General features: G+C 36.1%; 1 protein-coding gene across 3 annotated transcripts; it reads left to right on the top strand.

The window, feature by feature from the left end:
* PHF6 (PHD finger protein 6) lies at positions 1–27,165 on the top strand. 3 transcript variants are annotated; one of them, XM_074882853.1, is made up of 11 exons: positions 1–186; positions 5,215–5,394; positions 5,598–5,699; positions 9,241–9,374; positions 9,692–9,735; positions 19,132–19,295; positions 19,474–19,617; positions 20,849–20,953; positions 21,947–22,080; positions 22,737–22,866; positions 23,159–27,165. In XM_074882853.1, the coding sequence occupies exons 2-10, from the start codon at positions 5,257–5,259 to the stop codon at positions 22,864–22,866; spliced, it is 1,095 nt and encodes a 364-aa protein (XP_074738954.1). In that variant the 5' UTR covers positions 1–186; positions 5,215–5,256; the 3' UTR covers positions 23,159–27,165. The 3 variants fall into 3 exon arrangements, with proteins under 3 accessions (XP_074738954.1, XP_074738952.1, XP_074738953.1); XM_074882851.1 differs by having other exon boundaries at positions 19,129–19,295; XM_074882852.1 differs by having other exon boundaries at positions 19,129–19,295; positions 22,737–27,165.
* The last annotated feature ends 727 nt before the right edge of the window (positions 27,166–27,892 follow it).

The raw sequence follows: 27,892 nt of genomic DNA, 5'->3' as shown, positions 1-27,892 counted from the left end.
GTGCGTCCGCCCGCTCGTGCGTGCGTGCGTGCTTGCGCTCGGCGGCGGCGGCGGCGGCGCAGCGTCCCCTGCCCCGAATGAAAGGGACGGTCCCGGCGAGCGAGCGGCCGTGAGCGACCGGCGGTGACGGGGGGGTGGGGGTGTGTCCGAGCTGCTCCTCTCCCCGGCGCCCCACCCGCCGCACGGGTGAGTGACTGAGTGACCGACCGAGTGCCCAACCGCCTCGTTGCCCGCCCAACCGCCTCTTTGCCGAGCGCCCGGGGCAGGCACGGCGCCCCCGGCCCGCCCGCCCGCAGCCCCCCGCCCGGGGAGCTCGGCTGGCTCTCCCGCCGCCGGCCGCCGCCGGTCCCTGGGCCTCAGCAAACCGCCCGCCCCCGACAGGGTCCCGGCACCCGGCGCTGCCTCTTCAGGGGGCGCCCCCCGGTGCCGTTACCCGCCCCCCCTTCCCCCTCCCCGAGCCGACGGCAGCCGCTCGCTCCGCCCGCCTCGGCCCGCTCCCTCCTTCCCTGGAGGATCCGCCCCCCCTTGTCTCCGAGTCCCGTTTCCCCCAAAATTTGGTGAGGAACGCGGTGGGGGATCGCCCTCCACGGCAGCCCCGCGTCCCGCCGAGCTCCCCTCGGTAGGCCCTCCGTTGGGGAGGGGTCAGGCCCCGCCGGTGCTTGTGGCCGGGCCCCTGTGGGGGAAGTCGCGGCAGTCCCTCCCCGAAGGGGTACCGTGCCGTGCCTCATCGATCACCCCATGGGGAGGCGAGCGGCAGAGGTGCCGTTATCGGCTCATCTCCCGCTCCCCATGGGAGTATGTAAACTTTCCTGAAGATCGGTCTGTGCTGTCTGCCAGGTCTTCCTTACCACAGGTTCTTTTTGTGTAATTTTTGGTTACCTGCTTTATTCTTATTGTTTAGACTTCCCAGGGTTGGGCCTTCCCCCCCCCCCCCTCTTGCCCCCTTTGGTTTCTTTTTTTAAGGAAGTTGCATGGATAAGTTCCTATCCTACTTTTTATAGTGTTTGTAGGATGCTGTGTGAATGTAACTCTTGGATAAAGATTTCCATGAGACTTCAGACTTTGGGTTCTCAACTACAGACACCTACAAGAGATACCTCCTTTCCCCCCAGCTTCACCCCCACTTCTCCAAAATAATGCCTCCAATAATGGGTGATTGACCCTAGAAACTAGAAAGCACTTGAAAGTTTCTTGAACAGATAATTTGGTATCTCTAGTGAGCATCTTGAAAAAACCAACACAAATATTTTCTGTATCTTTTCCTGGGAGTCCAAACCACTTTGGCATGTTTAATGAAATTTTACAAAGCTTGAATACTTCTCTTGTAGGTTTTCCTTGGGTGTCTGAAATTTTGTTCAGGAATGAATATAAATCCTAATTTTTAAAAATACGATTTGGTAATCATACAGGCTGCACAGCAAAACATTTTACATGAGAAAGTATAGCTGATAGGTCTCTGCCCTTTGTTGGAAATACAAGTGGGGCCTTAACTCCTATAAACAGGCAGTAGCTCTTGAAACATATTCAAGTGATAAATAGAAATTAGAATCCAGGTTACTTTCCGTTCTTCGGTGCTGAACAATGTCTCATACACCGAGAGCGTCCTTCTTTGGCTGAGAGTCATTGAACTTGCACTCTTTTACGTTTGAGAATCTGTGGTCTAGAACTCAGTGAAACAGTATGCAAGCCATATAAGTTTGTAAAACGTGCTATTTTAAAGATAAAATAAAGGTGCTATTATTAGGGGAAGCACCATGTTGAATACCTTAGTGGACATTAAGAAACATGAATGCAGATGAACCAAAATTTTTGAGTGAAGAATCACTGAATGAGTTTCTTCTCTTGTGATTTTAGGGTAGATGTAACTTTTCATTTTTTAGACCAAGCCTGTGGAAAACGTATCTATATGTAATAATCTGTGTTTTGTAGTAGATGTGTTCCATTTTGGTAGAGAGAGGGCATAATCTCTTAGTGATTCCATGGTGCATTGCTTTCTGTGATCCAATCTGTAAGACTTTCTGATAAAGCTGACAAGCAAGATCCTGTTAACAGTATATTTAAACACTGTTTTATAAGTCTTATTAATTTTTTATCTTTTTAAACATGGAAAATAGGAATATTGAATACTGGGTTTAAGTCATTTTTTTTTTCTTGTTCCTACAAAATGTAGCTTGATACTTGGCAAACTGGATTAGTTGCTTTTGTGTGATTTAACTTGAGAGATGAGAACAGAATTTTGAATGTTTGCATTCAAAATCCCGGGTCTGTGGTATACCCACATAATTGGTTCATCTTTTTCAGAAAATGGGTATTTTTAAATGGACAGGATAAGAAGTGCGTTTTGGCACAAAGAAAAGTGATCCCAGGGTAGTGTTTTATCACATTTATGAGAAAGCAGATGTAATTTAGGGAGAGGTCTACAGATTAAATGCTTCTGAAATATTTCTCATGTTCAGGTTTTTTCTTGCAGTCTTTAGAAATGTATAAATAGTGTTAATAGTGATACAGGAAACACAAATGCAAAGAATGCAGGATTGGAAAGAAAACTTTTAGATATCCATGTAAAATGCTTTCAAAGTAATTTAATCTGATGGTGAAAAGAATGTGAGTTTCCTTTCTGGTATGCCCTGATGTTTTTTGGTCTGTTTGCCTTTCAAATAATTTTTCAAGTGTTAAATTATTTATAATTGAATAAGTATTCGAGAACATAGTATTTGCTAATTTAATTTTTTTTTGGTGTAACATCAACATCCATGCATCATCAAATAAATATTGGCATTATTTTTAACTATACTGTGAGCCTTAAAAAAATCCAATTGTGCAAAAGTACTTCAAGAAGTTATGTCAGGTTCTAGTATTGCTGTAAGGATGTGGCTTCTTGTGTCTGTTAGTGCACTGGAAGGCATAAAACTGTGAGAAGATTCTTTATAAGCTTGTTTCTTGGAAAGTTCTTATAAATTAAAGATGATGAGAGCCACTTAATAAATTTTTATGTGTTCTATAAATTATTTGCATTTTCTAAAATACGAATTTGCTTGTTAAATTGAAGGATAGCTATTTTTTATAGTAGTAATTCTTATTCCTGTAAGTCGGTAGAACCTGCACATGTGTTCAAGGAAATTCCTGATCTTCCTTTTAAGAACTATTATTGCTGTCAATATTAATCTGAATATAAAATGAAATGGGTAGACCCAAATGAATGTGTGTGTGTATATATCATATTATTTATGCCAAAGCAGAACTTCCTGCATTTTAAATTATTTTGTTAATATATTTCTAACCTATCACTGTGTGATTTATGTTGAGCTATTGAACATGAAGATTTCTTGCTCTCAGGTCGTGATATTGTTTCCTGCTTGTCTTTTGTAGGTCTTTTTCCTGCTTCCAAATATTATTTTTTTCTTTTTAAGTTAAGAAAAAAAAATATTAAAACCCCTGCATTTGAAAATGTGTGTATCTTCAGAAACCATTCCTTCTTTCTACTCAGAAGGGATTACAGAATGGTCTTGTTTTGTTTTTTTCTTTAGAAGAATACAGTATAGTAATTCTTTTGTGTTTAACACTTAAGGACTCTCTATTGCCACTGCAAAAGGGTGTGACTAGTTTATCCAGATTGGCACATTTTTTGTGCAAATCAGCAAGATCTGAAATCTATGCATTCTTCTTATGAGTATGCGTCACCGGCTAGTAAACTGCTTTCCAGTTATAAAAGAAAGCAAATGAAGCTGTTGATAGAGCAAAGGCGATAGATACAGGACAGACACCTTTTGATGCAGGAGTTTTGTAGTAAACATTGCAGGACAAACAGTTAAAACCCAGTCTGTGAAAATCTGTTGAAACGAGAGTGAGAATCTAACAGGATTGTCTTTTAGCAGTAGTATATGCCGACAGAAACTTAATGACATTCCTTTGCTTTCGATTAGAAAAATAGTGAGTGATATTAGTATTATAAGAGTCTTGACAGCGCTGAGAAGCAGGCAGGTTTGCCTATGCAAATTTCAAAAACCAGTCGTGCATTTTCGTGCAGATCGCCATTGTAGCACAGTCCAGATGTATTGCAACTCTGCTATTCTTGTGGCTGGTTTTTTTTCAACAGAAATATCAAACTATATGGTGGCTTTTCTTATTTAGATGAGTCTGATGTAAACAAAGGCTGAGCAGGATGCTTTTATTGCAGTTGTGGCCAATTCTGACAGTAAGGCTCAAGTCTCCAAAGTAAAAAGCTGTAAGAAAGTGTATTCAAAGAGGATGATACTGTATTTCCTGAGAGATGTAGAAGCAAATTAACACAAACTACTTAATACTGGGCCGAGAAGCATGTGCGCTTGTTAGGTATTTTCACTTTTGAACTTGCAGTGTCTGCCTGAGTAGGGGATTGGGACCTCAATGTTATGTTTTAAAATGTGTTGCTGGTAACACCTGCAGAGTTTGTGATTCACGCTGAGTTTAATTTTAAGTTACTTTTCTGAGATGAGAATAGCAGCTCTCATGCACTTACTGAAAACGGGTATGATACTGCTAAATTAACTGTGGGTCTTGAAAAGGTTTCCATTGCAGCGCGTTAGTCATAGATCCTTCTAAAATTTTGTTCCTAATGCTATTTGACTAGCCACAATGTATCTCGGTAATACCTAACATGGTAAGGTTTTATCTTCTCATCTCCACTCTCATCTAAGGGTAGTTACTCATCTGCCCTGCTACTCTGTGAGCTTTTACACTCAATCTGTCCTGGATGCTATGCGGGACTCAGGTTTTTCTTTGCTTCTGTTTTTGAAGAAATTCTGTAGCATGAATTTTATTGCATGCACAGGTAGTGCATTTTCTACAAATTCCTTTGCTGTAATAACTATGAGAATGGGCTGAAAGAGTTGCAGTAACTTTTTCCCCTAATGATTGCTGTACTTGCTGTATTTTCCACTTACTTCTTCTTTCAGAGTTTTTTCAAAGAACTTATTTCTTCTTCCAGGTTTTATATTAATGTTCAGACTGCTTTGTCTAAAGAACTAACTCTGCTTGCTGATACAATTTCATAAAAAATGAGCAAAATACTACCTCTGCTGGGTGCATGTTTATTTGGATATATTGAAGTAGTATAAAGAAAAGGTTAAAGAGGGACAGATCACTTTCAAGCAGCCAATATTATATTTATAAAACTGTAAGTTAAATTGCCTTTTGTTGATGTTAACATGCTGATTGCACCTTTTTTTTCTGTAGCATTGAGAGGATTGAAGTGGCATTCTAAGGTCATTTAAAATCATGACAAGCTCAGTTGGACAGAAAAAAGTCTCTTCAAGACAAAGGAAGTGTGGTTTTTGTAGATCTAATAAAGATAATGAATGTGGACAATTATTGATGTCAGAAAACCAGAAGGTGGCAGCACATCACAAATGTATGGTAAGTAACCCATAGGAAAAAGGAAGGGAATGTAGTGAGCTAGTAAAAGATTACAAACAAATGAGAAATTCAACCAGCTGTGGCATTGACACAAATGACTAATCACTGTAATTTGAAATCTTTGTGGGTTTCATATATATAAATGTTCTATATCACTTATATCCTTAAAACTTAAAAAATAAGTTTTGTTTTTACAATTTTAGCTGTTCTCGTCTGCACTGGTATCTTCACATACTGATAATGAAAGTCTTGGTGGATTCTCTATTGAAGATATTCAGAAAGAAATAAAGAGAGGCACTAAACTGGTAAGTCTCTGGTTTTGGCTCCTGGGAATCGAAGACAGTATTTTCTTCCATAAAGTTTACCATGAAGTTGTTCAACGCATTATATATATGGTGGTTTTGGTTTGTTTTTCCAAAGTGCTGCCTTTGTATGAGCTCTAAGGTAATGGACAAGTTATAGAAGATGTTGAAGTAAAATTGGTCTCCGATTTACAAAAGGAAAACCTCGCTAGATATGGTTATACTTATTGAAATGAAATTTAAATGTCAGTTAACTAACCCCTGAAGTGTCTTTAGGAAAGGATAAAAAGTAGTTTGTTTATTTCAGTCAAGTTCTACTCTCACATAAACGTGGTGTTTTAAGAATTGTAGTTTAATCATGGAATTACTGAAAAATACTGAAAAAGACTTATTATTTTTACAGTCACTTTTTTCCTCATTCTCAAGTGTAGATGGTTGTAGCAGATAAACATTTTTTCCAAGCAAATTTGAAAACTCATTTACAGAATATGCCCATTTTTCTTTTTGATGGGCCACATATAAACAATAGCATTTACTAAATTTATGTTTCTGATCCAGTCATTTCTATTTAATATTTCGTGTTAGATTTCAGAAAGAAACCCACGTTCTAGGGACCTGGCGAGGGTATTATTGTGCCTTTGCTAGTATTTGGTTTTGTTGCCAAAATCTGGTTTTAACTATCAAAGGTACTTTTATTGCTTCCTTTTATATTGATTTAATAGATGATTCCGTGAATATAGCTGTCTGATGATGTATGTGGGTACTATAGTGATTACAGCTCTACCAAATTCATGACAATTGAGCAGCAATGACTTTTAATTCCGGAGAAGCTAATTCATTATTTTTTAATCTGTTTTATTTAGAACTAGTTGTTTTTCATTTGGGGAACTTAGTGAAGCTTTTTAAAAATATTTTTAACAAATTGTCAATTCACTCCTCACATTAAAATTTTTCAGCTTAGTTATTTAAAGTACTCTTAAGTATTTACCAGTTCTTGACTAGTAAGAGTAGTCCGAAATATTATTGTAGGACTACAATTAGATAATAATAGTCTAATATTTCATCCAGTGTTTCATTTGAATATTTTCCAATGCAGGGAACTTTATCTGCTCTAATTAGCTGAAGCATAAAGAAATAACTATTCACAAGTCATTCATGTTGCAATTAGGAATTTCCAAAGAACGTGGTAGTAAATGGAACTACAGATTGTAGAGAAACTTTTTGATTCTTGGGTCTCTTAAATGTGTTTTGAAAGTTATTTCTTTTTATGTCATTGGTGATTTCTGCCTTTCTGCTTCTGAATCTCATTGTGTTCCTTCACTGATAAAACAGCTGGATATATTCTTTCTTGGAGCTCACTAGCTGTATGTACCAGGCTTCGTTCAGCTTTTTGCAGAAAACCTGGATCTGGTTAACCTAGTAGATTCATAGTCCTGAGATGTTTACTGTTTGGAGAGATTTTACAGGATAATTTTAGATCTTAACTTAGGTGCCTTATCACTGTCTGTAGCTGTCAGAAAACTACATCTCTGAATCACTCTTAGAGGATTCTTTCTCCATTGACTTGTATAGGAAGCTTATAGTTAAATGTTTATAGTTAGCCCAAACACCACCTCTAAAGTCTGCTTTCTGTTCTAGCCTGTTCTTTTATGTGGGAACACATTGAGCAAAAATATCTCAGCGTGGTGCACTGGGTTAAGTAATTATATTGATAGCTTGGACTAAATTTGTCTGCTGACAGATTTTACGTAGTTGCCCTCCTTCAGGAGGTGCTGCTGCTGACCAGATACGCACTGAAAATTGAAGCCTGTTTATTACTGAAGTGATGATGACTGACGTGTAGAGCCTTTTTGATGGTGATATTTCTGTCTAAGAAAAGTTTGTAGATTCAAATCTTAATAGGCCAGTCATCAAAACTTACAAAGTCTAAATATTTGGGAGTACAAGGCACTGATACTGTTATTATTTCTGTTAGCTGTGCATGGGAGGATTTTTTAAAAGAGTTTATCTGTACTTCACATATACTGATATAATATATATACTGATATAACTTGGGAATTAATTAAACTGTTGACAGTGGCCATTTGGACAGCAGGACTTGTACCAATGGAATAAATATTACTGTCAGGAGACAAAATTCCTGTGGTCTGTTTTGTTCATACAGATACATCATGGTGTTCATAAAAATAAAGCTTTCTTTTAGTAATTTCTGGCTTTCAGAATACTGAAGTACTGACTAAAATTGATTGGATGGATTTAACTTCAACCTAGGCTTTTACAAAGAGCTTTGATCGACCATTATTATATATTAAACCATAATGTCAAAAAAATTTGTGTGATAAAATACCCGTACAAATTAGATAACTAGGGAATGGTATATAACTATACCATTTCAGAGCTTGCAGAGGAGTAAATGGAGATGATCCAAGGCTTTGACATTTTTACTGTTCAGTTAACTTTGTTAAAATTGAAAAACAGGATGGTGATACATAACTTTGGTGGTATATTTATTTGGCATATTTGAGACTAACATAAGAAGAACTTGACTAAGCTAGTGCTGTGGACAGGAAGTGTATTCCACAAAGATAAATGTAGGGAGCATCCTACATTGCACACTCACATTTATGGGTTTGGAATCAATTGTAACCTTTTGAGGGGGTGTGTGTGTTGTGCAGGATACAGACAAAAAGCTCCAGTTGTCTTGGGAGGGTAGTTTAATGGGAAATTCTGAGATTTTGGGGCAATATTATGTCAGTAAAAAATAACAGAGAAGTATTGTGATACTATCAATTACTTCCTTTCCTAACACAGTCTAAGGAGGGTAGTGAACGATTTGGAAGCATGATAGTTGGTATATCCTAAGCAATGATGAGTCTAATATGAGAAGAATTAATTATTGGGAAAGAAGAATAAAGCAACAGGCTCGCATTTAACCTTTTCTGCAATTAAGTATAAAGAGCAAATTTTAGACTAATTGGAATAAATTAATTGCATTTAACAAATATTTCACTAAATGCAGTGTTTTGAAAATGACTTAAGGAAATAACTGTATAGGAAAAAGAGGTAAAGTTAGCTGCTGAGACTAAGGTAAATTTGCAGGTCATCAGTATTTCTGCCTGCAAGATTCATTGCCAAATGGGTATCTTTTTTTTCCCTCCTACCTTCATAATGTAATTCAGAATTAAACAGGTACAATTCATGATTTTAACTTTTCTGAAATGGTTCGTGCAAACAGACTATCCTTGGGAGTGGGATAAATATATAGGTGAATAGCTGTGTCCCTTTCATCAAACATCTTCCATAAAAGTAAATTACTTATTTTCTTCCTTGAATTGTTAATCAGTGTGTGATGGTTATTGTACTGTTGCATAATTGCAACAAATTTCTCCTTCATTTTAAAACAAGTTATGAAAACCACCCGAGAGCAGGAGGAGTAATGCCAGGTGCATAACTCCATTTATTTTGTCACCAGGAGTGGTAACTATATTATTTTTTAACTCAGAAGCCAACAGTAGCATGAATTGTGCTTTCTTTTTCTTTACAGATGTGCTCTTTATGCCATTGTCCCGGAGCAACCATTGGCTGTGATGTGAAAACATGTCACAAGACATATCACTACTACTGTGCTTTGCATGATAAAGCTCAGATAAGAGAGAAACCCTCACAAGGCATTTACATGTAACTATTATTTATTTGCTATGTTTATTTTTCTATTTGTATTTCACGTGATTTGTTTAAAAAAAAAAACCCCAACAACAAAGCAAAACAAAAAAACCCACTTTGAAATCTAAACAAAACTGTTGCAAAAAAATTCTAATGATGATTGTGGCATTCAAAATAGCGATGTGCTAGAAAAGCATATTTTCACTGCAAGCTTTGTATATCAGTGAGTCTTACAAGTGGGAGAAAAATGTACTGGCATTTAAATTTAAAAGATGAGTAAATAATCTGTGAATCGTGACTGACTTGACAGTTTTCAACTACTTTGTTTATAGGATTTTATGTCGAAAACACAAGAAAACTACGCATAACTCTGAAGGTAAAATTATTCAATATAAATTTTTCCCATTGTAGAAAGATACTTGGTTAAATTTAATTTTTCTGGAGAATATAAATGTTTTCAGTAAAAATTAGAACTACTTTTTTTTTAAGAAAAAATGAGTTTGGAAGCCCATCTGATTTCTGTATTTTCTCTAAAAATTATGGGTTGAGGCGGAGAAGAGCCCAGAACATAAATTTAAGGATGTTAGAAACATTTGATGTTCTGTCAAAACAAAGTTTGGGTAGAAGTAATGCATTCCCTTCTGGGAAGAAGCTGGCTTATATTTGTAATTAAATATTCACAATATTAACATCTAAAATATTTTGTCAGGTAACAGCTGATTTTTGCTATTGCTAATGTTCCTAAATATTCACTGGGTTTTTTGAACAATTAAACAGAGTTTAAGTCTTCAAATAAGAAGGACCCAATAATAAATGAAAAGGTTTGTGATCAGATCCCTTACAGATATATTTCTGAGTCATTTTGAGAAAAAAAGCTGTATGGCTACATTCATAAAAGCTGTGCGTCTTTGCAGAGGAGAGTAGTGAAATGTGTGAGGGGTGATATGCCACAAACGTAGATAAATCATGTCGTCTGCTAAAATTCCAAACTAGTTGTGCTATTGTGTATTTATGCAGGTATTTTTCCTTTTTTCTATCATATCTGAACTTGGGTAAGAGAACAGTTGTTAGTTTACTTTTTGCATTGCTTTCAATTAACATGTCATCAGATTTAACTAATGAGGAGTACGTGACTTTCGTGAAGATCAAATTACATAAATTACTTCAGTATCTTTCCGTCAAATGTATTTTTAAGGTAATACGCTACTTTTTGTTACGTGTAGCAGATACATTAATGGTAAGGTTTGGATGTTACTTCAGTGTTCAGAAGGATATTGAAGGCAGGAGAAAATCCCGAATGAAAACTGATTTTTTTTTTTTTTAGTCTATTGAATTAATTATTGTCATGTGCTTTGTATAAAACACTCTGATTTTGCTATTACTAGGTTAAAACAAGAAAAGCAGTATACATGTTATGTTAATTCTCCAAAGAGACAGGGCCACATTATCTTGTAGTTTGGCACTTTGTTTCTTTGTTTTGGGGGTTGTTTTGCTTGTTAACAGAAGCAGAATATGAAAGACATTTGAGTCCAGAGAGAGATTAATCTCTTTAACTGGTATTTAAACGTAATCTTTTATACTTCTTCACAAATGGCTCAGTGTTTGACATCTATTGAAAAATGTCTTCAATTCTGCATGGAGCCCAATGCCAATGGATGACTTTTTCTGCTTGGAATTCCTTGCAGGATCTGAACTTGTACTTTTCTTAAAGAGTTTTCAGAAACCATTATCTCCAATTCTACAATGTCATTCTCTAACAGCAAAAGCTTTTAAATTTTGTATGGATATATTTGTCTGAGAAGACATGGGAAAAATTACTGGATGCATAGTGGCTTTTTTCTTAAATGTTGATGATGGCAATTTATTAAAACATTAAACTAGACTCATCCAAAGAGACTCTTAGATTGAGGATCAGAGAAGGAGGAATAAACAAGATCATTCAGAAACATCGAGGCCAAAAAACCTAACAGTATCTTACTTAGCATTTAACTTTGCATACATTTTTTTGTTTAAAATATTTGGTTCTGTTAATACTTTACACTTCTAGAAATATGTGTAGCTATACTTCACTCTTTTTTTCTGTTTTTTGTTTAATATTTGACTGAAATTTTACCCAGTGCTCTTTCCCAAAGAATATGTTCTCTTTTTAGTCCATACAGTTCAGGGAACTATACCCATAGAATATTATTACTTAGAGTTATGGATTTGATAGTGCCAGAAGCTGGGGCTGTTTTGTGATAGACCTTTAAATCAAAGAAAGTAAAAATATGTATTGTATCTGTCTTATGGAAATTATTTATAGCATTGTGTAGCAATCATCTTTTGCTACATTGGAAACTAATTATCTTTAGAAGACAGAGATATACAGGTTGGTTTTCAGAGTTTAAGAAGGGACTTTGGAGGGTTTGTTCCTTAATATTTAAATGTTGAAGTTTGCTCAGTGAAATGGTAACTGGAATATGTTGGATGGTGAGATTAAGCTTTATATACATATTTTGTTAATTTATTTGTTGAGAAAATTGTGAATATCAAAGAGGAATTGAAATGTGAAAGAATGGTGGTGTATGAAACCAGAAAAGACTTGCAGAGAAGAGCAAATAGACTAGATGCTAACATAAGGGCTTTCTTTTTTTCTTCTCGTTTTTTGTTTCATTTTCATGAATCCTTGCTCTCAGCAGCATTTTCATAACAGAATAGTTAAAGCTATGGTTATGTCACTCAGTGTAGGTGCACAGAGGCACTGGAATTATCAGTTCTTTTTAATGGAAATGTATTGCTCCTGCTCTGGGATGCTGGGTTTTTTTTTCAGTGTAGAACATCGTGTTTATCCTTTGTTCTCTGTATCCAGATTTAATTGTTGCAGTCCAAATATTTTTATTATGTCACTTCTATTAGTGGATGTTGGAAGAGTTTTTGAGAGTGTTTGGTTTCGTGCAGACCATAAGAGTTTCTTTTCTGTAGGCAGTACAGCTGCATAATAGTGAGATTTTTCCTTCCCTTTCCTAGAAAATAGATGCTTTTGGGGGCATACTTGTTCAAGTCTGAGATCTGGCTAATGTAACTTTAGTTAGAAGTTCTAGTTTAAAAGAATATCTGTTAACCATTTAATAACAGTTAAAGAAAATTCCTTGAGGCTGCATGGAAATGTGGTTGAAGGACCTATGTTGGAATTAAAGTTACACAGTTAAAATCTAATAAAAAGGATCTCTTAGATGTTATTTATTGCTGTCATGAAGTTCAAGTGGCACAAGAATTCATCAGACTAAGTATCTGTACTCATCAAGACAAAATTAATGAGTGATGGGAGTTCATTTTCCTTTAATTGACAGGAGTTGCTGAATTACCTTGTGTTTTCTTTGAATATAAAAATATGAAACATGGCAGCAATGTATTGTGCTCTTAAATTCAGTATCTGTTTCAGCAGGTTGTTGGGTTTGTCTAATTTATCTATATGGCCTAGCCTTCAGGTGATACAGAATACAAAAATAGTATTTCTCCTATACTTCCTTTGTGTATGTATATTTTGGAGCGATTCTTCTGTGCTGTGTTCCCACTAACTGGAAGAAGGACAGTGAAAGTGAGATACACTCACACTTTTTACGGGGCTGTGACTGTGAGGTCAACAGATTTGAAGACACCTGCTCAGAGGAGCAGGCAAAGTTACTGAAAGCTTCATGTCCAGATTTTTGTCTTGCTGGTTACAAGTCTTAACAAAATAATCTGACCTGAACTTCAAGTAATAGTTTATTTGTAATTTAGGCAAGCTGTCTAAGTTTTCAGTATCTAACAGGTTACAGGAATTGGTGCCAGTGCTTTCAAACTATCACAGCCAACTATTAGTTGAGTTACTGTTCAGTTTGATACAATTGCATTTATTCTGTTTGAAGAATAGAGTATTGTTGAACTAAGGTTTTGGAACTGTTTGTTGGAATTTATTCCAACGTACTGGAAATAATTGTTAAAAAACGTATAATCTGGTATCTTTCAGTTCCCTGCAGGTGGGGCTGCCCTGGCCCCTGTGTTCTGTGTTGAATTTAAAGCAAATTCAGCTGATCAGGAATAGTTTAATACAAACTAAGATAAGAATGTAATTCTTCTGTTACATAGTAGTAAAACAAAGAATAATGAAGACAGCCATGTGACTATCTAAAACAGATGCTTGGGAACTGGGGGGTCAGAAAATAAAGTGTCCATAATGCCTATTGTAGCTGTACTCATAGCCTCAGGGAATTAAGTTTCCACAATGGAAATAAGGACATTCCCTGTCTCAGCATGCTTTTCATGTTATTCTAAAGATCAAACATTAAATCTATGCTTTTCATACTGCTCAGTAAGTTGAGTCAGTTTCTCTGTGAGACCTATTTAGAGATGCTGCAATCTATATCAAACCGAGTACTTTTTCAAAGCGCTGCGTAAGCCAGAGGCTGGCAGGAAAAACATCTAAAACTTTTTGGCATTATAGTTAGGTAACATCCTGATTCATCTTTGGATTCTTTAATCAGTGTTTGTTCATAGTTACATTTTCTGTAACGCTGTCCACAGCATAAGCTCGCCTAACATCCTGTGCATTAATGCAGACATGTATAGAAGTTTCCGTAATGTTGCAGTTCGGTGTTGTTTCAGTTCTGCTGGTGCATGGTAACAGATTCTTCCTAGGCTCTGCTAATTCAGCCTTCTTGTTGTCTGTCTTACAGAGAGTGCTGCTCTGAATGTGGCATCAAACGTATATGTAGTGTTACAACAAAAGCAGTTGGTCCAGGCAATAAGTTAGCAACCTCCTATGCAGTCCATTACAGACTAATGAGGTATTTTGCAGAAGCATCACAGTAGTTTTTCTTACGGAAAAGGAAAAAATGTAAAAGTAATGTGGTGAATGATTTGTCCTATCTGAGGAGCTCTCCTGTGGTGTTTACATTATAATTCTCCTTCCTGTCTAGGCAAGACATTATACAAATAGAAACTTGGTCAGCTAACTCATGCTTAACAGGTTTATCATACCAGTTGTCAAGTTTTCCGATTATGCAGATAAGCTAATGTATTGTTTGTCTTCAGTCTTTGCCAACAATTGTTTGCTTGAAAAAGCATTTAGACTGTATGGTTCTGAAGGACTATTTTATTCATTTTCTGTTATATGTACTTAATTTAAGAAATAATCTCAAGTACTTCATAACAGATACTATTCAGTCAAAAATAGCTTTTAGACAAGAGTCATCAATTCCTTGAGGTACTTTTGGAAAACATTAGTGGTGGGACCTAAAGGGTAATTTAACTTTTTTCCTCTCCACTCTTACTTTCTCCAGTTTAGGTATGTTTCATGTAACTTAGTCTTTTTCCATTAAAAAACCACCAAACAACTAAAAATTATATTCAGCATTTTGATAGTTAATTTCACATCATTTGCTGGTGAAAGCTACTATTATTTCATGATCAGTTTACCTGATTCTGTATTTGCTTGCAAGGGTTTTAATGCAAATCTCTGGTTCTTATTAATGCTTATAGATTTTTTTTTTTATTATTGACTACTGGGACAGAAAGGTTTTCTGGGGTTTTTGACATTTCTTTTCAGTTTAAAATAATTATGTTGCCACATACAGTTCATTGGGTTTCAGCTATATTTTAAGGAGATCTTACTTTAACATACTAAAATACTTTTTCTCTGCTGTATTACGTTTCTCTTCTAAAAATCTAGTAAGGTTGATTTTGTTCTTTGTAATTTTTAGAGTTTCTCTTTTATCCCAAATGCACTGTAAAACTTTAAATACATATGTGTGATTTAAAATTTACATAACAGCATGTCTAAGCCACTTCCACATTTTACATTTTGGCTGCTTTTTATGTACAGTCCTATGTGCAAATATATTTTGCCAGTCAGTTTTGTTTATTATCTTCCTCATACAGACTTAGCCCCCTTTGCTTCTGGCGCACTTAGTCTATTGTTTAAGGTAATGTAGGAGGTGGATACAGAGAGCGGTGTTAGCCTTTATTGTACACATCCTCTTTTTATTTGTTCTTTCACAACCTTTAAATCACTTAATTCTTTTATTACTTTGCTTTAACCTAGCTTTTGGAAAAGGGTGGTTCCATGTATATTTCAAGCTGATGCAATATAGAATAGATCAGTGATATCTCAACCTCTTCTCTGCCAAGCCTTATTTTAAACAGCAAAACATCTTGATCCTTTTTCCTTCTAGTCATGATCAAAGGAGAATTTTTAGATTTCTGTCTGAGACTGAGTCTCCCTGTTAACAGTTTATGTAATACAGCATTTTGCTAGTCTTCTTTTTGTGGTACTTTGTACTGCTCATGGATTTCTAAAATGCAAATTTGGGGCTTGTTGCTGCTCATCTTTTCGCTCATCTGAATTTACAATATCGTGTTCTTAGGTGCTTTTTAAAATGTAGAATGTTTCCTCTTGATTTCTACCCCCACCCCTCCTTCTCAGACCATATTGCGTATTAAGCTTGTTTTTTCAGATATAGCATTTAGGGACTTCTGAAGAAAGCTCATAAGATATCTCCTTTGAAGGCTTTAGATAAAGTTATGCTGAGAATATTGTGATGATTTTAAAAATCAATGCAGTAATGGGATATGGGATGGGGGGCAGTTGAAGAATATCTAGGGAATCTCAGGGGATTCAGAGTATGGGTGATATCCATGATAAAACGTCATCTGGTCAGGGAGGAGTTGAACAACTTTTTGTGTTTTCCTTAGTTCAAGCTGACATGAGAAGTTGGAAACACCCAACCATCAGATGCCAGGGAAACAGGGTAAGCTGGCAGTGGGCTTGAGGGGAGGGATAGGGCACAAACCAAATTGTATATTATACAGTAAAGACCATCCAAGGCAGGTGTATTTTAAAGCTGGTTACAATCTCTTTCTTCCTGTACTGTTACACTAGTTCACAGTGCTGTTAAAAATGAGAGAAACGTCAATGTTTTGAGGTATCGGTCTCGCAGATAGATGTGGTAGAGCAGATCCTCACATCTCGGTGGTGTTAATCAGTGGGTCCATGTCACTTGTAGTAGGAAACCTAAATCTGCAAGGAATTTTATTTTAATGAAGTAGTCATGTAGCATCTAGATTTCAATGAACGCTGAACTTTTTTGGAAGTACTATTTTGAGCACAGAAAAGGGGTTCTCCTTTGAGGAAAGCTGTGCAATCTTTATGTTTTTTTATCTTACACTGAAACCATCTTTTCAAAATATAGCATTTTTACTTTTCAAATCTTAAACATTCTAATAATTGTAGACTAAAAAATAGTACTTAGGAACTTATTCTCCAAGGAGGCTGTGACATTTCTTATAAAGAGTTGGTTTTCATAACGTGTGCTTGGTTTTTAGCAATTATGATTCACTTCCAGTTTTGAAAGTGACTAGAGAATTCAGGATATGCTTTAATGTTATTTAGAAAATAAGGGTGGACTAAGAGGTGGAAAGCATTATGGTTGACAGAATTGATAAGGAGCTTTGGAAAAAATAAGGAAAGTTGGTGAATGGACTACATTTTGCTTCATCAAATACAGTAGGGAAATCCATGGAATGATTTGGGAAGGAATATTTTTTAACTGCTTACTGATCTTATTTAAAGATTCATGAATTAAATACATTTTTGTAAGACCTTTTTTTTGTAGAATAACCATCTGTGATTTCTGTAAATGCAAAAGAGGAGACAAAGATTCACAAATTTCTTTTAATACATTGGTGGAGAGTTCGTGTGATGAGGGACAAGATAAAAGAGGATTCTTTTCTTGGAAAGAGGCTTTCGGGTTGCAATAAAATTTGCTATATGCAGTCTGAGAGGTATATCTAAATTGCATAATCTTGCTTGGGGCATTTAGCAAGTAATGATAAATGAAAAATAATATTAGACAGTAAATTCTGAGAAGAAAATGTAAAATGTATTGTTTCATTAGATAATCCGTGTCATCGTGTATTTTGTTCTATTTTTTCAGAGTAAGATGAATGGTGCTTTTGTCATCTAATTAGAAAAGAATAGTACATATATATTAAAGCGTAGGAATGTTGTGGTACATACACTGATGTATCTTAGTAGCAGCTTGGGAATATCTGTATATAGTTGAATAATTTCTCAATTTAAGCCAAAATAATTTGCAGATTTGTATTAATTTATTCTCAAATTTTTGCCTGTTTCTAACCATACAAAGCTTTGAGGGAATTATGTTTCAGTGTAACCTGTTGTGATGCATTTGGATTTGTTTTCTGTCCTTCATTAATAAATGTGCAAGAAGGCGTAGCTTTCCCAGGAATTAGTCATAGATATGATAGACTAAGCTTAATAGGATACACTTGCATACAAGGCCTCAGACCAGTATTTCACTTATCTTCTGCTCCAAATTGATGGCTGTGGAATATGTTCAGGTCTTTGACTTCAAACCTTTGTGCAGTTGAGCCACTGTTAATCATGAGATAGAAATGTTATTTGATTTTTATGTGATAATAGATAAGACAGACAAGCTCTAGTGAAGCAACGTTTAGTCTCAAAATAAGATGTCCTTTCTGGATACTGAGACCACAATATAATGGTGATAAGTGCCATAGCAATGCTTAAAAAATAATAATAATAATACCACAGCAATTAAGTGACCCATTAATGTATGAAGTAGATGTCCCAAATCATCTGGTTAGGATTTCCCTCCATTTGGGGGCTCATACTGATGTTTGTGGTTTGGATTTTGAGAAGCAAGTTCTTAAGCGGGGTGTGTGCATGTTTCTTTAAACAAGTCTGCTGAAATATCTTTGCAGTTTGAGCAGAGGTGGGTGTTACATGTTAAAAGAAAAAAGAAAAATGCTCCCGTGAGCAGCTTATGATCAGGGAAGTTGTTAGTGGCTGAATAAAGCTGGTTATTCAATATCAGATATAACTTAACTAGATCATATTGGAAGCAGTCTTAAGTTTGCAGAATTGATCTGTATTGACTGTAGAGCTTTGAGTAATCAAAGGGACAGTCTGCTAGAATACTGGACTACAGTTCTGTGTAGCATTCAGCAGTTGAGCTGACATTTTCAAAGGAACCTGTCAGACCTCTTTGGTATGTCTGTATTAAAATATATGTTCTTACATTCTTAATGGTCTATAAATACTTTATGTGGGATATTGTCAGTGTGGATGATTTTCTGTAAACTGGCATCTGCTTTTGGCTGGAGATGTAAAAATACACTGTAACTAAAGTGAAATTTTAGATTTATTTCATGAAGGCAAAATACATTTCAGTTTTAAAACTTGATGGTAATGTTATAGCCAAAATGGGTGAATTTAAGTCAGAAGGCATCAATTAATAAAGGAGAGGGGTGTTATTTGGATGCACTGGCATAATATCAAGGGCAATTTACATTGGAGTTATGCGTCTTAAAAAAATAAATTAAAAGCTTATTTCATGGTTGAAAATATTTTCTGGTTTCAGTGCAGTTTAAATGAGTCTTATTTTCAGTGGAGGTGAATATATGTATCTGAGGACACATTTTGGGCCTGAAAGTAGAAATTGTAAGAAATGCTAAACCTTCTTCATATATTATGTTATAAAGATGCAAAGCTGTGTGATACGTGCAAAGAAGTAAATCATGTTTTCAGGATCTGCAGTTGCATGTTTGTAACAAATGGGGAAAAGTTGCTATTTTTATTTCTGACGAAAATACAGAAAATACAGGTCATGTTTTCTCTTGTCTGGTTTGGTTTTTTGGTGTGTGGGGGGGGTTGATTTGTGTAAAACTTTTGAGAATGTTATTTGATGATGTTTTCTAACTTCTAAAGCAGATTTAGAAGAAAGTATCAATGAACATGAGTTGGAGCCTTCACCTCCCAAAGGAAAAAGGAGGGGTCGTAAGGGAAAGCCAAGAAAAACAAATTTAAAAGGGCAATCAGAAGACACTAGATCTACGTCCTCACATGGCACAGATGAAATAGAAAGCAGTTCCTATGTAAGCAGTAAATATGCTAAACTTCTTAGAAGACAGAATTGCATATTTCTTCTCTGCAAATATAATTTTTATTAAAATTTGCATTTGTCTGAGCCTCCAGCTGGTGGCCACAGGCTTTTAAAATTACAACCTTATTTGTAACCCAGCAGTATATTTTAGTAAAATGTTTTTCTTTCAGAGAGACAGGTCTCCCCACAGAAGCAGCCCCAGTGATACAAAACCTAAATGTGGATTCTGTCATGCAGGTGAAGAAGAAAATGAAGCTAGAGGAAAGCTTCATATATTTAATGCCAAAAAGGCTGCAGCACACTATAAGTGCATGGTGAGTAACAGTATTAACTGTTGTTAACCTGTTTATTATGTGAATTTTGTCTGAATTGCTCTTCTAGATTTTAATACAGTACCCTCACATGTAATTATGCATGAGTATTGTCTGCGTGCTGATGATCTCTTTAAGCGCTGAAGTGTTGCGAAGTGAGCAATTCATTTATTTTCACTGCGGGCAATATGGATAAAAGTTGGCTATGTGCTAAGAGATGGAATTAGCTCAGGGAGACTCTTTAGCTTATTAAAAATGCTCCCTTAGCATCTAAATGCATACACAATATTTAAAAAGGAAAACAGAAAACAGTTTTAACTAGAAGAATCCACTCCAAAAATAAAATACCTTTACTCCACAGGCATTCAGACAAATCCGGGAAGAATCCATAAACTTCATTATTTTTCTGACCAGTGGATTCAGGCTGTGTGGCTCCAGTAGAGTGGGACATGGAAGTTCTAGAAAACCCTTGCCTTTAGATGATCACATTTATAGAACTGTCATCCTGAAAAGAATCTGCTAATTTCAATGAATGTGAACAGATCTTTCATATAACTCGTTCTATGAATGAGTTAGGGCTTTGAGTAACAAACCTCAGTGGTTCCTGTTGTACCTCAAAATGAATAAATAGTCTAGGCAATCTGTGGAGTATTAATTGTCTTCGTATACCTAGCCTCACTCAACAGAGCTGGTGTGTGCCAGCAGCCTTGAGTCTTAGAGTATTCTTTGCTGCTTTGTGTACCTGAGCTTCAGTTTTAAGACAGTTTAAACTGAATATACCAGGATGATGATAGTAGGGGCAGTACTTACATGCTCCATTGTCATCCCTCAGGGCTTTTCAGGTATGTTGACATCAGCTGTGCCATGAAGCTGAATTTCATATATGTCGTAGGGAAGGAAATCAAGTATTCCTAAAAAGTTCAGTGATGTAATTGATAATATTGCCCATTTATTCCTTTGTGTTTTCATCATGTCATTAGTTCTTGTCTACCCCTTTGTCTTTTAAAATACATTTCTCCAAGGCAACATATGTAATTAAAGCAGTCGGGTGGGTATCAGAAGGAATACTCATCATACTAATTACTCAGCATGGGTTTTTTTCCTAGTTTGTTGCTGAAGCACATGCTGTCTGAAATCACAGAAGGGGATGTTCAATACTCAGTTATTCTTGCACATAAAAAAATTTCTAATCATGTTGGTGACCTGAAATTACTTTGACTTGCTTATTTCACAGTTGTTCTCTTCTGGCACTGTCCAGCTAACAACAACTTCAAGGGCAGAGTTTGGTGATTTTGATATCAAAACTGTACTTCAAGAAATCAAGAGAGGAAAAAGAATGGTATGTATCTGCAGAATGTGATGAACGGAAGCATTTCTTTACAGAACAGGTTGTTAGGCGTTGGAATGGGCTGCCCAGGGAGGTGGTGGAGTCCCCATCCCTGGAGGTGTTTAAGAGTAGGGTCGGCTTAGCGCTGAGGGATCTGGTGTAGTTGGGAACTGTTAATGTTGGGTTGATGGTTGGACTGGATGATCTTCAAGGTCTTTTCCAACCTAGACAATTCTGTGATTCTGTGAACGCGTTACTGATTCTACTAAGGTGTATATAGCTCTACCTCCTTCCTATTGTGAAACAATCTTTTCCATCTGTTTCTAAACACAAAATTTAAATGTATTGTTACTTTTGGGACAGGTAGCCAGATAGGAATCACCTTAAAAATTAGTGGTGTTTGGCATGTGGTATTTTGGGTTCTTAATGACAGCGTACATAGTAAATTATTATTAGCTTTCCTGTAACTATAAGAGAGTAGCAGTTTTGGATCCTGTGTTGCTAAAAGCACACTGTGTAAAACTACAAATCAATTTAGAGAATACATTCTTGCAGTGACGTATTTCCAACTGTTTCAGTGTTTTAATATGAAAATACCTCTGAGATGGGGAGATTCAGGATTTTTTTAAAGTGGGAAGAAATTGGGGGGGGAGAAAACAAACAACTCCTAACAATATTGTTCCTTGAAAAAAAATTATTTAAGATTCTTCATATATTAACATACTAACTTCAGTGGCAATAAATGATCTTGAAGATGCAATAATACAGGCAATCATGTAGCAATTTTCAATGCAATGGACAGGTAAATCCTGATGTTCATATTTTAATAGGTTAGTATCATATAGTTTCTGTTTTACAATTAACTTTTCATTGGAAGGATGCTCTGCCAAAGAAGTTATTCTATTCCAAAATAGTAGCCATAAGTATGAGGAACACTAAACTGAATACTAAGAGGCAAGAGACTGAAAGACTGAACAGTGCCATTCTCTTCTTTCCCCTGCACAGAAATGCACACTTTGCAGCCAGCCTGGTGCTACTATTGGGTGTGAAATTAAAGCCTGCATAAAAACATACCATTACCACTGTGGAGTAGAAGACAAAGCTAAATACATTGAGAATATGTCACGAGGAATTTATAAGTAAGGACCTATGTAATTCTTGAATCTATAATGAAAGTGAATGCTGTAATGAAAGTGAAGCTATTTCATGGCACTTTTTCTGTCAAAAGTCAAGTATGCTATTAAAATAGATAATATTATTTCATTTAAAATGGTATTTTTAAGTAGTTGTTGACTTTGCAAAGTATTTTAGTTACTCTACTAACTTAAAATTTCCATAGTATGAGAAAATTAATTGACTTAATCTGTAATTTATGTTGATTAAATCAATTAATTTATATTGAGGAAACCCTGGGTAATTTCTGTCATGATTCCTCAATATTGATGTGTTTGTAGCTTGTTTTCGGCTTTTTGGACCCCGTAACTTCCCATACTTGCTGACTGCTGGCGTTAGTGGCTTGGCTGCGGTTGAGTTGCCAGTGTGGTTGTGCCCACAAGAGGGCATTCTCCGAGCAGTGTAGTAACAGTTCTTCAAAACTAGAATTGATCAAAGTTTTGTTGGCTTGACTTCAACGCTGTTTTCTTTCTCAATTTAACTGATGCTTGACTGAAAACCACGAATGAGTTAAAAGAGTTAGCAATTGACTTGTAGCACATCTCAAAACTAATTGAAAGGAAAGTCTGGTTTTGATAGATATTTTCAGTAAAAGTCCTCACTGTTTCTTTTATTGTGCTAGACTCTATTGTAAAAACCATAGTGGAAACGATGAAAGAGATGAAGAGGATGAAGAAAGAGAAAGTAAAAGCCGTGGCAAATCAGGCACTGACCATAATGACATTCCTCAGCAGCAGCTCAATGGAAACTAGGTATGGAAGTTACTCCTGACAGATCTGTTACCGAGACTGAACCGCAATACACATTTAATGTAGTTTATTGCAGTGAAGTATTTAAATGTAGTGTATGCAGATAAGTACTTTTTATTGGCATACTGTAGAAATATGGGGAGGATTTGTTGTTTTTAAAATCCAGCTGACTTTGTAACAGTATAAGACGGGAGGCCCTCATTTCTATCGCTAAATATAGATGTAATGTCAGAGCTGCTAAATGCTTTTCTGTATGATTTTAAATTTACTATTGTTTTCATCATTTTTTAAACAGGTTCAAGGGACAGAGTTATAGAACTGGGAATGGCTAAGACATCATAACTACTAATTCTTTTAAATTGTTTTCTAAAATCAGAAATGGGTCAGTAACTTTTTACTACCCAACTCTGTTAGAAATTTCATTGAACTGCCTGAAACGTTCATGTGTGTGAGCCTTCAGTAAGTGGCAGAGTTTTACATGTCAATATTATGTAGTTTGTAGTCTGCAGTGTCTGGAAAAAATGAAACACTATATAAATGATATGTAATATGTACAGTGTCAAAAGTTAAGGCAGACATTGAAATGAAGTAAGATCTATATTTCTGGACTGAATAAAAAACTTAAGATTTGGAATGTGTAAGTTGTTTAGTGGATTCATGCAATGAGGGAAGGTCTTAGCTAGTTTAATTAACAACATGGACAAGTTCGTGGTGGCAACAAGCTGGTACTTTGTGAATTTTGCATTTTCTTCATACACAAGTTATGGAGGCTATACATGGGAAAGCCGCTCTCTGGTTTTGCTTGCAAAGCACACAGTAGAAAAGGACTCAGTGTACACCGAAGCACGCTTGAACATTTCAGGTTGTTCCTGTTGTGATTGCTCATTCCGCCTAGCATTGTTTGCGGGAGATTTACTTGAGCAGCTGTTGGTTCGGAGCTGTGAGCTTTAACGCTCATGCCAAAGGGCTGTAGTTCATTCTTTCCCCAAGGACCCACCTCTTTCTGTGTCCCTGATTTACAAAGAACACTTCACTAAGTGTGATTAAAACCTTACTGTACAAATGTTTGGACTCTGCAGCCCAATCCCTTTTACTTCAGAGAGTTACAACTCTTAACTCACTATGGAATTTAGCCACCATATCTGACGTCCATACCTCAAGTGTTCTGTGTTGTGTGGAACACTTCATGTTTTGTCCAGAATATGCATAAATGTCCCATATTCTGTAAGAAGAATGAGGAAACAACCTTTTTTTGCTAGATTGGTATTTATTTTTTAATCTTATGACCACTATATGATAAACTTTGCTTATCCTTATTGTTTTAGTGATTATTTTTTCTCTTTCTGTCAAGTCAACAATCACATCATGGATTTCTACTTGCTAGAGTCTGATGTTCCGTTAGGGAATAATCAGATCTAGGCTATACCAAACCTAACAGATCAGTCCTCTGACTGCTTTCAAAAGACCTTGTCATTTCTAATGGCTACTAGCTTCTTCAATTGGTCTCTTAAAGCACATTCTCAGACTGACTTAAATAAAACCAAAAAGCTGAATCTAGTCCACATGTTTGTCTGTTGCTATTGCATCACCTTATTGTTTGTTTAGGGTTTTGACTTGTTTCACTCTGAACTCCCAACAAAACCTCTGGATTTGAAGGAAGGAAACAAGCAAAATACACTGATTTGACTATAAACTGCTACAGTTCTTCTGTGATTGGTATTGCAAAAACAGTTCATTTGTAACATGAGTTTCTGTAGCATTTTTTACTTGTATTTTTAAAAGACTTAACGTGTGTCATTTGTCTTCTTATGCATTCCCTTAATGTCTTGAGGGACTCAATTACTGTATATTGGAGTTTCTAACATTTTACCTGTTAGAATTCAATCAATTCTGTTTGCTTTCCTGGAGAATAATGCCGTTTTGGAAAGAAATATTGCTGTGTACAGAAAATATTCAGTTACTGCTCTAAACATGATGCCATTGATCATTTTTATTTTGTATTTGTAACTTTCAAAATTAAAAGCGTGACTTGAATTGCAATGACAGATCGATTATTTAAATTGTCTATCAAGGTGTTTTGTTTCTCCCAGAATATGAACATTTTTCAGCCACTCAGAACAGTTTTAGAATGCAAAATAACATCCTTCAATGTTTAAATTACTTCTAGATTTGTGCCTCAGACATGGCCCTCCCATGGAAAAAAGGCACTTTGTTTGCAGCTACTGTATTTTAACTAAGGTTGCATGGGGTAGATCTGCCAGCATACTGATTGTATTTGAGACTGAGCTCTAATTCATAGTGTGTCAGTTGCTTAGTATAATATTCAGTCCTATAATTCATCTGTTATGAAATAAATTACCCCATTTCATGCCTCAAAGAACCAGAACAGCACTTTACCTTTGGGTAGCAGAAAAGCAAGTGGCTGGTTTACCTGTTACCTCTTTGTGCTGAGATGGCCTGACTAAACTGTCATTAATTCAGAAATCATGGAAACAAAGTCAAAAGCAAAAATCTTTTCTTATGAGCCTCAGATTTGTCATAACTGACTTCAACTCATGTATGCTGGGTAAAAGTGCCTTACAATGTAAAAATTGTATTTATATGTTCCCAAGTAGCATCACCTGCTGGGGAGTAATTCTGTCGTGGTGTTAATATTTAGAAGAAATGTACCTCAGCAGTGTATTTACTGTACATCTCTTACGTCCTTAATTGTAGTTTTAAAAAGCATGACAATGTATGATAGTATACAACATTTACATCATTTTTTAAAGACAATACTGCCATTACTGTCTTTTTATGTGTATTTTAGCTTGGAACTTCAGACAGTCTGTCTGAATTTTTTTTTTTTTTGGGTAAAGCAATGTAATCTTTGCAAGCATATATTGAAGATTATTCTGGAGCATCTACTGCCTTCCCAGAAATGTTAGAAGTAATGAAAGTGCTCTATAGGTGAAATAGGTATGTTTAAATTAGCTAGTTAAATTAATGCAGTCTATTTGTTACTGAGGTTTTTTTTTTTTTAATAGGCACCTTCTGCTTTCATCTCACAATCAGAGAACTCATGAATTTAACAAAACGTCTTATGAAACTGGTTTCACTTTAATTTAATTTTTTTTTTGGCCTTTGGGCATTTCTTTTGCTCACAAGAGTAGTTTGTGCTGTTTAAGATGCCTAGAACCCTCTGAGAAGGGAGGTTCCTCCCCACCTCACTGTATCTCTCTATTAACAGATCTCCTCAACTCACTGTATCTCTGTATTAACAGATCTGCGATTGTGCTATACCAAGAAAGGACTGTACCAAGGAAGGACAGGCATCAGAAGGATATTGTTCAAATAACTTGAGGATACAGCTGGTGTAATGCCAGAGTCTCAAGGTGTGATCAAACACCATAGCAGTAAGCTGTGCTATCAATCACTCCATTTCAGGGAAGGGTAAAAGACCGGTGCGATACCGGTGTCAGTGCAGCTAGCCAGGATGAAACAGATTAGGTGATCAAAAGATCTACTCATTCAGCAGGTGTTGTTCCACAGGAGGTTCTGTGATAAGGCTCTAGCAGGGGTTACATCTACACTCCACAAAGTCTGATCTTTAGGTACAAAGAGCTGTGCTGATCTAGAATGGTACGATTATGCCGAATCTGCCCCTAAAATGTAATATAAAGGAAGAGAGCTTGCTTCTTACTGCTGCCTGTATGAAAAATAATTTCATGTAAACCAGAGTGAAAGATGGAGAAGTGATAATCTATTTGAAATATCAGACTTACCTGGCAGGTGATAATCAGTGCATTCCAAAAATATTAATATGCTGAATCAGATTGACAAGAAAATGAGTCCTCATTAGATGAAATTAATCTTAAGAGAACTGAAAGTACATTACAGCAAATAGTAACTCTTCTTCCATGTCACCAGAAACAGATTCCACTGTATTAGTGATGGAGGTTAAAAAACAGAACACAGCTCTTGATTTATATACTTGTTGAAGCAGTTTCTCTATATGCATATGTATGCACATTCATTAGTCAGCAGTGACATCTCAACCCTTAAAGAATCCTGGAGAACTGTTGCTTGTCAAAAAGCACTCAGGTTAGGCTAACATTTGCAACTTTTGCTCTAGCATACATTTACATTAGGTGTAAAGACAAGGAATGTATGAAAGAGGGTAAATGCATTCCTATCTACAATGTTATGTATATTTTGTTCCTGTTATATTGGCTTTACTTCCAAAGTTGTAGTTTGCAGTATTAGTTTCTTTTTATTGGTATCCTTGCATATATATATTCAATAAATGAGTTATGAATTTCATATTTGCATATCTGTCCTTTTTCTGAAAGCATAACTTTTTAAACTGTTGTTTTAATGCATAAATGCAATATTTCTTATTGAGGTTACAGGCCCATGAAAATATTACCAGGAGAGAGGTGAGAATGCATACCCAGAGTATGCCACTTACTCAGTGGTGACTCTGCATATTTGTGTATTCTTCTTAACTTTGTGCAATGGGTAAGCTGCTTTGCATTTACCACTAGTTAATAATGTGAAGTGACTGACTCACTGAAGGTTCCCATTCTCACCTTTCAAGAACTTTTTCTTTTTTATTTTTCCTTTTTCAAGAGTGAATTAATTTAGACTGAGATACAAAGGGAATGCAGGGGGTAATGTAGTTACACTGCAGAAGTGCTGCTACATCCAGGATGCACTTTAGAACCACATAAGTGTAGTGTAAGAGATTAATAAAACAAAAGATCACCTGGATAATGCTGTGTTTGTCCAAATACATAACTGCCTAGAGTGAGACAGCAGTACCTTTCAGTGTTTTTTAAACTATCAAGAAATGTGATGGGAAAACTCCATAGGAGTAAGGGAACTATTGGCCTATGGATGGAGATTTTATTTTCTAAAAACAACTACGTGCTCTTAATGTCATCAGCTTAAACAAGGAGTCGATTTAATGAGTGTAGTAGGTATTTACTGTGACCTGAGAAAAATCATATCCCCAGTCAGCACAGACTTACATGTCAGGAAAAAATTG

The sequence above is a fragment of the Strix uralensis genome, chromosome 13, assembly GCF_047716275.1.
Source record: "Strix uralensis isolate ZFMK-TIS-50842 chromosome 13, bStrUra1, whole genome shotgun sequence".
NCBI lineage: Eukaryota > Metazoa > Chordata > Aves > Strigiformes > Strigidae > Strix > Strix uralensis.
This window is presented reverse-complemented; position numbering and strand designations above follow the sequence as displayed.

Bases quoted from the DNA above. Each gene is read 5' to 3' on its own strand.
- PHF6 (XM_074882851.1), top strand. From the start codon at position 5,257: ATGACAAGCTCAGTTGGACAGAAAAAAGTCTCTTCAAGACAAAGGAAG. The intron at 9,736-19,128 runs GTAAAATTATTC...TAACTTCTAAAG, and splicing joins AACTACGCATAACTCTGAAG to CAGATTTAGAAGAAAGTATC. The intron at 19,296-19,473 runs GTAAGCAGTAAA...TTTTTCTTTCAG, and splicing joins AAATAGAAAGCAGTTCCTAT to AGAGACAGGTCTCCCCACAG.